At 43.1% G+C, this 12,035-nt stretch overlaps 1 protein-coding gene across 14 annotated transcripts in view; it reads right to left on the bottom strand.

The window, feature by feature from the left end:
* Positions 1–311: 311 nt before the first annotated feature.
* dock10 (dedicator of cytokinesis 10) overlaps positions 312–12,035 on the bottom strand; it is a 68,196-nt gene continuing 56,472 nt past the window's right edge. For 5 of the 14 annotated variants that reach the window (XM_030391428.1, XM_030391408.1, XM_030391372.1 and 2 more), the window contains 20 exons: positions 9,175–9,285; positions 7,968–8,077; positions 7,747–7,862; positions 7,000–7,137; positions 6,722–6,904; positions 6,526–6,636; positions 6,219–6,434; positions 6,082–6,139; positions 5,413–5,514; positions 4,753–4,859; positions 4,430–4,552; positions 4,218–4,331; positions 3,451–3,465; positions 2,790–2,936; positions 2,478–2,688; positions 2,198–2,388; positions 2,017–2,117; positions 1,580–1,718; positions 1,319–1,391; positions 312–1,157 (listed from right to left, as the gene is read on the bottom strand). In XM_030391428.1, the coding sequence (XP_030247288.1) occupies positions 1,099–1,157; positions 1,319–1,391; positions 1,580–1,718; positions 2,017–2,117; positions 2,198–2,388; positions 2,478–2,688; positions 2,790–2,936; positions 3,451–3,465; positions 4,218–4,331; positions 4,430–4,552; positions 4,753–4,859; positions 5,413–5,514; positions 6,082–6,139; positions 6,219–6,434; positions 6,526–6,636; positions 6,722–6,904; positions 7,000–7,137; positions 7,747–7,862; positions 7,968–8,077; positions 9,175–9,285 (2,425 nt within the window). In that variant the 3' untranslated portion in view covers positions 312–1,098. The remainder of the gene's footprint in view (positions 1,158–1,318; positions 1,392–1,579; positions 1,719–2,016; positions 2,118–2,197; positions 2,389–2,477; positions 2,689–2,789; positions 2,937–3,450; positions 3,466–4,217; positions 4,332–4,429; positions 4,553–4,752; positions 4,860–5,412; positions 5,515–6,081; positions 6,140–6,218; positions 6,435–6,525; positions 6,637–6,721; positions 6,905–6,999; positions 7,138–7,746; positions 7,863–7,967; positions 8,078–9,174; positions 9,286–12,035) is intronic. The other 9 variants (XM_030391456.1, XM_030391495.1, XM_030391381.1 and 6 more) reach the window with 8 other exon arrangements.

Genomic DNA, 12,035 nt, shown 5'->3' on the forward strand with positions numbered 1-12,035 from the left:
CTATGTCATCTGAAAGTAAGGTGTAACATCTCAGAAGAAGAAGAGACAGTGGATGAGGAAATAAGTGAAAGCAAAATGAAGTTTGGACATAAACAAAATTTTATTTAAATGTTATACATAAAACTTTAGTTTTTGTTCTTTTTTTAAATTCAGCTAAACAAATATTTATATATTGTATATTTTATAAAAAGAAACATTTCAAACATTTTAAATATTAATATTTCTTATTTACAATTCAAAACAGTACAGGAAATAATGACAGTAACAATGCATTTTCAATCATAAAAATGTTACAAAACATATTTTTTTTGTTTCCGTTTGAAAATCGGCAAGCTGATATTTTCCAGAACGTTAGCAAGGATACAAAGTAGCTATGTGGAGCTGCTCTACATTCAGACAGGAACTGGAGGTGCGTTCAGCTTTTCAGATGCGTCGTTATTCAAAGACCTGTAATCCAAATCTTTTTCTTTTTTTTCACATTAGTCTTCTCGAAGTTTGACGTACAATGATATTCCACGGAAAAAATGTAAAAATTGTCATCAAAATGCACCAGAAAGCTGTTTTTTTTTCTACACACACACAGCTGAACGCACCTCGAGCTCAGTAAGGTCACTGTTCTCTAAAGGGACGGGGTTGTTGAGAGAAGGCGCATGTCGTGTGGTTTGTGTGTTGGTTCACGTGTGTGTGAAACATATGCACTGTGTGTGTTTGTGTCTGTCAGTATGTAAGCTGATGAATCAGTTGGCAGGGCGGGGGAAAGGGGGGGTGGGGATCCATTTGTCACATGGACCGAGTCTCTAAAACCAAAACAAACAGTAGCTAACAGTCCAGCAGCCTGGCCTCTACTGCAGATAGTTCTCAACGACAGGACTACAGACTATCACGACCACAGTCTACACACTTCTTCTTCTTCTTCCCTTGTTTTCTCTACACTCGCCATCAGTCACATTTCCACTACCCTGCTGCGCCCTGCAGCAGGAAACAACTACAGTCAGAAACAAGCAAATGAGCCGCGCTGAGGCTCAAACTGGCACCTCAAAGCCATTCTTAATGAGGAAAAAAATGTCCTTTCCCCGGCACAAAGACTTTCCTGTGAGTCTACTGGCCGTTCAGTAGGCGCTGTGCCGCTCCGTTCCTGGTTGTCTTGTGTGAGGAATCTGGACAAGAGCAAGAATAAAAAAAGAATTGCATTGGAACAGTAAAGATTCCAAAGGAGGCAAGTGTCAAGACTAGCAGGTTTGGATAGAGTGAGATGAGAAAAAGCAAGCAGCAATGTGACATGATGTCGTTCATGAGGGAATCTGATGACATGACATACCAGTCTTAGAAAGAGTGGACAGAGAGCTGTTAGAGAGAGATGATGTACTGGCAGCGAGAACACGCTTTTGTAGCTGTAATGAGAGGAAAAGTTCAAAAACAAAGAGAGAGGAAGAATGACGCAGTAACAGAAACTGATGACCATGAAAAAAATGCTTTGTAAAACAATGCGAAGGGGAAGAAGATGCAGTGAACAGGAACGAAAGCAACAGTGTGGTAACGACACAAATCTGGACGCTTATTGGTCATTGCATAGTGAGACCTGTTCGTTCATGATGCCGGACAGCTCGGTCAGCATGTCCCGGTAGTGAGCTCTCATCTCCTCCTGGTACTCCAGCTGGTCCTCCTTGATCAGACGCTCGTTCACATCCAACGCCTGACCACAGGCTTCTGCAAACTGCCTGCAGGGGTGGGCAGACAAAGCAGTGCTGGTTGTTAATGCCGTGGATCGCCATCGAGTGGTTCATGTGAGGATTGTTTTCAAAAAGGCAAAACCTATAACGCTAAAACAGTAAAACATTCACATTCACTAAGCTGGAGAGGATTTTGATGATTTTACTTTAAAAGCTACTCAAATCCATGAATTCATTATCAAAATAGTTGGCGATTAATTTAATCAAATAATCGTTGCAGCTGTAATACCCTCTGTGCAATGCTGTGGACTAAAAACCTTGCGCTGACTTGTCCATCTAATCCTACCTGAAGATCTCCTTGAGCAGTTTGACCTGGTTGTCCGGGTATTTCTTGGCGTTCTTCTCCTCTAAGAACGCCCTGGCATAAGCCATTGGCCCTGCATTCACCTGGAAGAGGAAGATCCGGTCAGACAAAACACAGGATCAAAAATCCCCCCCCCAAAAAAAAATCTGTATTTAAACCCCACCTTGACACTGACGCTGCCCTGCAGTTTCAGCTGCAGCCGGATCATGTCCACCTCCTCCATGTTGCAGAGCTGGTTGAGCTCTGAGACTTTGCGTGACATCTCGTCAATGGCTACCTCGATCGGGTTCATCTCCGTGCTCTGCTGCTCCACCACCTGGATGCGCTTCTTTAGGTAGGGGAAGCTGGAACTCGCTGAGGAGAGAGAATTGAACCAGCAACCGGTCAGACAAACTTTGCTAGCTCCCTTCCAGTCTGATGTAAGAACAGAAGCAAACACTCACTGGTCAGGATGGTGCGTCTCTTGCACTGCTCCTCCACGTCTCCGTGTTTCTTCCCTGACAGGGTGAACGGCGTCTCGAACACAAAGCGGTTGATGTTGTGATGCCTCTCAAAATCTGTCCTCTTGTCCTGTTGTTCTTTCTCATCAAAGAAGGGCAGCACATACGTCACCTGGATGTAGGCAAACTTTGGGTCCAGGTCTTTAGGATTCACCTGTTTTTAAAGGATTACAAGCAAGCAAAATATTAGCTGGCGTTTTTCTTTTTATGTCTTAAAAAATAACTTAAACTCTTGGCCAAAGTCTTGTCAGTTACCTTGTTGGAGTCCTGGATCATCTTGACGTTATCAGCTCCAAACTTGTCCGAGTAGAGCTTGAGTAACCTCTGGGAGATTTCCGACAGCCCCGTCAACTTCGGCTCTTTGTAGATGAACTCTTTGCTCTCCTCCTCCTCAAAGAAACCCTACAACCAACACACACACACACACACACACACACACACACACACACACACACACACACACATACAAATTCACACACTAATCAGCAAAGCCTGACAGTGCCTACAGTAGGTGTCGGTCTGATCAGTCTGATTTTACGTCACCCCCTGGTGGTTTCTTGTACACACAGGCCATCACATGTATTAGAACAACTCAGCCCTAACAGGGTGCCAGTGTTAGGTTCTGGATGGGAGAGTTCAGAGGTCATTTTTAAAAACACCTTTGGAGTCAAATGTCAAAGGTGAATGAGGTTTTATTAAGTAGCGTCTTCCTGTCCAGTTTGACACCAGCTGTTCTTAATGTGTAGGGAGGAAACAACTTTATCGTCAGAGATTATTGGGAGGTAAAATGGACCACGGCAAGCTTGACACAAACCCCTCGAAGAGTGAGAGCAGCAGGTGTTAATAGTGGTAGAAGGGGAAGAGAGGCAAAAGTGGTTAGCTCTGAGGAAAATGGAAAAAAAAATTAAAGACTTACAAAACTTACCGCAATCTTGATATAGAATATAATTTAAAAAAAGGAAGAAAAGAGCAGACAGAGAAATTAAGGACACTGACTCAGAGAAGGAAAAGAAAATCTGGTCTGCTTATCTTTCCATCTCCAAGCCTCACTGACAAAAAGCGTCTTAATATTCTCCTTATCAACTTTTAAAACTCTTTCTTCACCTCACAGAATTATTATCCTCTCATTAACAAACAGGAAAATGTGTCAAGGATCCAGTTTCTTAAAATAAACAAGCCAAACCGCAGAATACCTCTCCGTGGATATTTCAGGGACTCAAAGATAAACCAGGGAACAAGTCACCCGTTATAATAAATATGTTTTTAGCGTTTCTAAAGAGTAAGTTCACCCAACTACAAGCTTCAAGCCATAGTTTTGGCTTTCTTTGCAGAGGTATTGAGATCTTGGCCTTGACTTCTGCAGCTTTTGATTGAGGAAAAATTTGGAAAACAAAAGAGCAAAGTTTCTTTGCAGAAACTGTTTCCTATTTAAGAATGTGTTTCTGTTTAGTCCCAAAGTAAAGGAAAAATTACGGGTTGTGGAGTGGGATATGTGCTTGCTTAGTCATAGTTTTCTTGGGCTAGCAGTAAGGCAATATGTACAGGGATGTTTGGTAACACGTTCTGTCTGTGAAATCTGTCAGCAGCAGAGTTTTAGTTACTGTTTTATTTTCCCTTTAAAGACCATTGAGGGTGTATGTGTACATGTGTGTGTACTGTCCGCAGCGATGACCTGTTGCTCACCTGTCCGTAGAAAGCCACACGATAGTAGCGACCAAAAAGCCGCTTTTCTGAGTTCACCACCTCAGTCACCTTGAGATAGGAGCGATGGATGTCGTAGTACAGCTCTGACAGCCTCTGTGGGCACACACAAACACACACATATGGTTACTTTAACCTCAATACACTACACACACACACAAGCCATTCGGTGTGGAAAAAGTCTTAACGGTCACCTTAAAATCCCGCCTCTTTTCAAAGACGGCGATCACAGGTTTGTTGATGTCAGCGATGAGCTCGTGTCTCTCTGACTTCCACAGATAGTCCACGCACAGCTCCAGCTGCTCCACCAGGGTGTCCTACACAGCACAGAGAGATCAACAAGCATGTTACAGAGAAAAGGGAAACACATTATCATCATCATTATTATTATTATCATTATTGTTGAATAATCCAAGATGGATATAGACCACAGGTAAGTGGGAAAATACACATTTTTTTAATTTTAGGGTGAACTGTCCCTTTAAGGTTTTGTTCAGGACTAAATGCTAACACTGACCTCTGTGTAGGGGGTGTCTTGTGTACCAGTGTCTTCCTTCATGGCACCTTCCTCTTTTACATTCGGGCTGATGCACATAAACGCTGCCCAGCCCATGGAGAAGGACGCTGGGGTCGCAGACAAGTGAAAGCAACTTTAGGGGCAAGTAATTCAAAAGACTTACACTTCTCATAAAAGGTCACACATCAATGCTGGCGTTAATGTTTTGCTTTTCAATCATACAGGTGCATAATATGCATTCTTGTATCAATACACAAGAAGTATTGACAAAACATCAGACGTGAGCTTGCTTCATATCAGATCTCATTGACACCGAACATTTCATCCAGTGAGACTTGAGTGAACAGTGAGGGTCAAACAGTGACAGTAAAAATAAAAAATAAAGTAAGATAACCTGACACAGTCTCATATCGTTAAGGCAAGAACAGTGGTCCTCAAATCATTTAACTGCACAGCGTAGAAAACCTTATCCATCGCTGGAGTGGTTAAGATGTGAAAACTGATGTCCCTTTAATACAAAAACATGTCCACCTGTAAATCTCAACAGATCAGTGTACGTCCACTGTCTCCCACAGTACCTTCTCTCCCCATTACTACGTTCTGAACTCCCAACGCCCCCCAACCCCCACCACCCAGCAGGCCCCAGGCGCACACACTCACTGTCTGCATCTCGGGAGGTAGTTAGTAAGGAGCTACAGTTATAGACAGGGCTTTCTTCAGGGGACACACTGGACATCCTGGCCTTGTCAGCTCTCCAGTAGCCTGTTTGGTAGGAGCGGAGGAGGAGGAGGAGGTTTACAAACATCACGTCCACTTGCGTTTGCAAGGACACGGAAAGGCTCAGGAAATCAGCCGAGCTGCTGGCATGCTATGCTAGCTATCGGCACGCAGGCTCAGTGCGTGAAGTGCATGCGAAAGGGTTGTCAGCCACGCAGAGCAACAATGAGATACAGTACATGCTGTGGTCCAAACAAGGTAGCATGCACACAAACTGATTCGCAGATAGAGGAACATGAAGCACAGAATTACTGGAAGTCATGAGTGGGAATGCTGCATGAGTTCCCTAATGAATCTTCAACAAACTGAAGTCCCCAGTGCAGTGTGCTCGCTGTCAGGCATAAACATCGGACTGAGAGTTGCAATGATCGTGTTAGCAGAGAGAAAAAGAGATGTTTGCAGGCTGTGATCAGACATTGTGGTTAGAAGTCACCATGTCTGCAAAGATGCGATGCCATAGCCCTGCATATGCACAAAGATTTGCGCATAGGCGTGAACGCACAAACCATGCTGCAAAAAGTAAAGTTGGGGCAGCTGCGTGCGCGCACTCACCTCTTCTCTTCAGCGATTCTGCAATCAGGGCCGAGATGTGGATGTAGCACATGGCAGCCTGAGGGAAAGTCAGACAAGTTACCAACCATCATCCTGAAGTAACAGCATCCTGAGAAGTTTTTTAAAAGATGTGTTACCTCTGAGAGATCGCCGTTGCGGACGTGAACCTTCGCCATGCTCTCCAGCCAGGTGCGTCGAAGCTCGGGGGTGCTGGCGTACGAGTTGGCCAGACTGTACTGAAGATCCACAAGCATCTCTGGATCCTTCTCATGCTCCTTCATTTGTGCCGTGGCCATTAGAACCGTCCTGATCCGTTTAGTCAGGTCCTTCACCTCAGCAGGGAACGGAGTGCTCTGTGGGAAAATGTGTGGTTATTTCAAGTCAGAAAGTAAGAATGAAACACCACCGTGCATCATAATTATGGATAATAGAGCTGTGATATACCTTGAGTGGTGCATCTCCGTTGGCGAAGTTATTGATGATAGCAAGAGACTGCTGAAATCTCGAGCCTCCGATGCCAGCATCTGCTATCAACTGGCTCACTGCCTTAATAACCTGAAGTAGAAAGAGGAGTGTGAGTCACGGAGGTCATAACTCACAAAACACACAATGCTGAAATTATATTTTGAACCACACTGACCTGCAGATGTGAGCGGACTATCGACTTGCCCTTTGTGAACTCAAAGTTTTTCCTCATGAAAAAGTACAGCAGTGCAGCTGCCTCCGTCTGGGTGGAGCTGGAACGATGGTTACAGCACTTGAGGATCTCGTAGCAAAGACAGCCGCACAAGTCAGCCTTACCCTGGAAGAATGCATTGGGGAACTAGAGGAAGAGACAAGAAGATGAAACCACACATGAGAAAGAAGAAGAAACTATCTTCACTTAGATGTTACAGGTGTACGTGAAGTTTGCCAGACCTTTTGTACAAAGAGCCTGAGTGACGCAAAGACGTGCCGCAGAGTGGTGGTTGATTGGTTGATCTGAAAGAAGAGCAAGTAGGTGTCCAGCACCTTCTTCATCAAAACGTTTTGTCCTTCATCCAGCAACAGCTGCTTCTGAACGGATGTATAAAAGAAGAAAAAGACAGGAAACATATTTCAATATCAAAGTTTTAACAGGCAACCTTTTCCTTGTAAAGGTTGCTCGGACTACACAGTTTATTAAAACAGAGATTATTCTAGCCACCAGGTGGCAGTAGAGCTTTAGCGTGTACAGAAAATGTGTGCATGATCAAATAGCAACTCAATCTGCAGGGTGCACAAATGCATATATTTCCTTTGGACAAAAAAGTTTATATATTTGTTTTTTGCATATGAAACATGCTGATAGTTGTATTTTTATCAAGGAGCAAAAACAAAAATATGATTTAAATATGATTTTAAAAAGCTCCAAAGCCAATATGTGACTGTATTGTTTGATTTTAGGAGAGAATTTCTGAATCCATACATTGAAATGTATGTTTTATTGCATTTACATTTAATTCCCATATTGCAAAACTGAACATAATTATATTCATAAAATATATTGTAATATTCAAATGTCAGAAGCATACAATATATCATGCACAGCAGCAGATAACATAAACTAAAATAGATTTCCCTAAATAACACAGAATCGATGACACGCACAAAAGTGTAGCTGCAGCTAATGAAGGAAGCACAGACCTTGTGATGGTGAACAAAGAGCTCCAGCACATCCAGCACAGTGAGGGAAACCTCAGTGGACAGGTTTGCCTCGATGTCTGTCGGACTCAGTGTGTCCCCATCCTGAATATTACCGTCTGGAAACACAATCAGAATCAGAATAAAAAAAGAGTTTCAAAACAAACTCAGTAAATGTGTTTGTTTTTGTGTGTGTGTGTTGTGTGTGTGTGTGTGTGCGTTACCTGTCTCCATCATCTGCAGCAGCTTGGGGTTGGTGAGAGCATTCTTGCCCCTGATGATGGGCATGGTTTGGGAGCGAGCATGTCTGTGACCTTCCCCTCCAGATGCCATCCTGGGAGGCAACAGCAGGAATCAGCATCCGGTATCGAGTATTATTATTATTGTTTAATACTTGTTTAAACTACAATGCAGCAGGTGTAAAACTAAACCTAGTGTCAGGTCTAGGCCAATACATCTCTAGAGATGTTGCACATTTTAGCTGTCAGGTAAATATACAATACAGGGTGTCCATCTCTCAGGGGCATGGTGTTATTGGGAGTCTGTTAACACATGGGAGTACAGAGACAGAGGCTGGCAAATCACACAAAACACTGCAGGTATGAGGAGGGTCATGCTGAGAACACAGTCACAGTCTACCACACAGGAACACACAGTGGTCACATCAAAAATGAACAAAGAGGACAAGGATGTGTTCGTCTAAATCCAGGTGTTCACATTGTTGCAGGTTGTATTCAAATAATGTGGAGTTGTGGCTATTAGCATTTAGCATTGAAGGATAATTTCACCCAAAAATGAAAAATCGGTCGTGATCTACACACCGTCAATGCTGATGGAGATGGAGAGGTGAAGTTTTGTAATCCACAAAACATTTCTGGTGCCACACTGCAGAACAGCGCCGCAGCATCCTTCTAAACAACTGAAGTAGATGGAGACTTCTTTTAAAACAAGCATAATCGAAGTCCCAAGAAAATCCAAGATCCCAAATTGATTTGAAAAGACATTATTGACACCCCTTTTATGCTGAAATTTTCATTTTAGCTGCTACACTGAAAGGGTAAGCATGCACCCAGTCTAAAGTAGATTCAAAAGCTACAACACAAATAATGTCTTTTCAAATCAATATGGGATCTCGGGGCTTCTGGAGACTTGGATTATGTCGGACAAGATGTAACTGAGCCAATTTAGGTATTTTCCCCATCTGCTTCTGTTATTTAGAGGAATGGCGCAATGCTGTTTTGCTGTGAAGCTCCAGAAATGTTTTGTGGACTTTCCATCAGCATGGGGAGGAGAAGAGAATGACTAATTTATCACTTGTGGGTGAACTTTTCCTTTGAGTTTCACAGTTTCTTCAACCACAGACTCAGTATCTGTACAAGAGCTGAACTCAGCCATCGTGGCTGAGGTGTTTTCCTGGTGGAGGGTGATTACCATTGCGGGAAGAGGCTTGAGGGTTGAGAGGACTGGGAGGGGTGGTTAGAGCCCTTCAGGGTGCCATTGGCCTGGGTTGACTGGGCCAGCTTTAGTGCCGCTGCTAGCTTCCTGTTCACGAGCCAATCACAGCAAAGCTAACATTAGTTAGTTTAGTCGAGACCATCATTGGTTAGTGACCATCATTGTCATCATTAGTCAGTTACATTAACTAGGTGTGGCATGTAATAGCTGCGCAAGCACGCCTGCAATCAATAAATAATAGCCTCAGAGTGTAAATGTAAACACTTTGCAATCATAAAGCACTGTTTTTGTGGCCCTCTAGCAGATTTATAGCAACAAGGTCACATTGTGTTTGTGTAAGGCTAAATGCTAAAAGCATACAGGAGTTCCAATTTGACCTTGGTGTGGTGAGAGCGGCTCAGAGAGGAAGATCAAACATCTCGTGTAGAGAGGGAGGTCAGCCGGATGGAAAGGTTAGTGGCGTGGCAGTAGTCAGTGGTTTTAGTTTGCCATTAGTATAATATAGAGTAAATCAACTCTTGGTAGAGTGTTAGTGGTGAGTGGAGGTTAGCATTAATGTTAAACAGTGGACAGCGAGGAGATTAAGATGTATGGATGTGATGAAACCAATGGGCAGCTAAGCTGCAGAACAAGTCAGATTTCAACAAACAGATGTTGAACATATCACGTTCTTACACTGCTCAAATGAAGCTTTCGCGAATACCGATGTACACAAAGCAAACGCGGCTTTCGGCCAGCCAAAACAAAGAGGACGTGACTGCTGTGCAAGTCAATCGACACAGCAGCATCAGAGCCCATTAACAGAACTCAATCAAGCCAAGCAGCAGGTGGAGGAGTCCAGCTGGGCGTGAGGACAGAGGGCAACAAGGTCAACACGCAACATCAACGAGGGAAATGTGTTAGAAGATGGGAATATAACTAACATACAGTAGCATTAATGTCAATACACGAGGGGTTACTGGATGCAACAGAACATCAATAACGTGCAGCCACACTGACAATCCATTAACAGCAGCGGCATGCAGAGAGGGGGGAGGGCGTGAGCCATGCGCTGTGGTGGAAAGGCTACAACAGCAAGGTCGAACATAGAAAATATCACACATACTTGTTTGTGTCATGTGGTGTGTATTGTGCATGTGCATGAGTGTGTCACATCTTGGCTAAAGTCTAAAATGTGACTTATACAATAAGTAGATAAGGCTCACTGCACGACACACAAACCATTTCTAACTGCAACTAATAGCATCTTTTGCTAACTTAAAGGCCATGACAAGCTGTTTTCTCAATTAGCTTCGTACCAGTGATCCATGAGCGTTCGTACCCGACAAGAACACACCATTTTCTGCTAAATTTGGACCAACCAATTTTCTGTTTGTCTGTTCACTTCTTACAGTGTAAAGTGGTGAAGTCATGTACATTGATTGACACACCAGTCATGGTTTAGCAACATTTGCAAAGTGATGACCGCTGTGTTGTTGTTTGCCTATGTTGCCAGACTGCTGTCAATAAAACACGATCAAACCACTTCCACATATAGAGTGCTGCAGGGATGATCCATTTTTTGAGGCTAATCCGGAAGTTTGCATCGCCCCGGTTTCCCTTGACAAAAAGCCAATGGGATCTTTGAATTAGATTTTTAATTGGTCTGCAAAAATGAAATCTTTGGCAAACAGAAGTTTATGATACTTGCATGTTTTGCTCAGAAAGATAATCTTCACAGATAAACACCACTTTTTGTGATTTTTGAAGCATAAATTAAATAGGTAGAAGTAAAAAGCTAATGTTACGCTATAAACAGACAGTCCCATGACTTAAGCCATCACCAGTTAGTGTCGTACTTCACAATTACAATACACGTTTTCTATAAAATGATCAATCTACAAGTTGTAAAGTTAGAGTATAATGAATTGATTAGATTGCTAGCAAAGTTGGACAGTAAAGATGGACTAGAGAGTAGATGAGTCCTCTCTGTTAGGCATGATGACACGTAAGCACTTTATAATTCTATAAAGTAATAATTTACTTATTAATTTATTAATATAATAAAAAAAACTGTGGGACATTTAACAATATATCTTATGTCAAAGAACAATACACGTAAATACCTTAAGCTTGTGGTGACCACAGATCTTATTTCAGGCTAGCTGTCTCGTAGTACTACTCTGAGCTCCCAGGCTATACTGCTAGTTGCACGGCTAACTAAGCTAACTGAGCCAACAGCAGCTGCAGTTATGGCGGTGTTTGATATGCTGCCCTCTGTCTGTCTGTTTGGAGTGACCTTGTGTGAACCAGGTTACCAGTTTTTACGTATTGGCCTTAAAGACTGAATTGTTGTCTGACTGTCTGACTGTCTCCCTATCATGCTGTCTGGCTACACACTGCTAGTATAATTCATTGCTCCTGAACTTCAATGGGTGCCCACACTGACTCAGCCAGGCATCAAAGAGCTAACAGAGAGAGACACTGAGACAAACACAGGCGTAAGACTGTGAATCCCCCATGGCCTGGTATTACAGACGAATGTTAAGTAGCTAGCAGCCCCAGACGAGCTCAACTATGTCTGAGAGCACTAGCGAAGGCTTTCAGCTATCTTTATTCTGTTGATGCCTGCGCGCACAGTATAGCAGTGTGTTCTCCCAGCCTTTTGTTGGCTTACATCTCAGCATCTTATTGCTGAAAGGAAAAAGAGGGCTAATTTAATTAGCTGGGAGGAACCAGAAGATGGAGGAGTTGAGCGGTGCCAATGGCTCAGCTCCAGTATGAGCACACACACACACACACACATGATAACAACCCCCATCCTGTGCCTGCCAACTACTACAGTACAATATCCAGCA

Source organism: Sparus aurata, chromosome 2 (assembly GCF_900880675.1).
Source record: "Sparus aurata chromosome 2, fSpaAur1.1, whole genome shotgun sequence".
Taxonomy (NCBI): domain Eukaryota; kingdom Metazoa; phylum Chordata; class Actinopteri; order Spariformes; family Sparidae; genus Sparus; species Sparus aurata.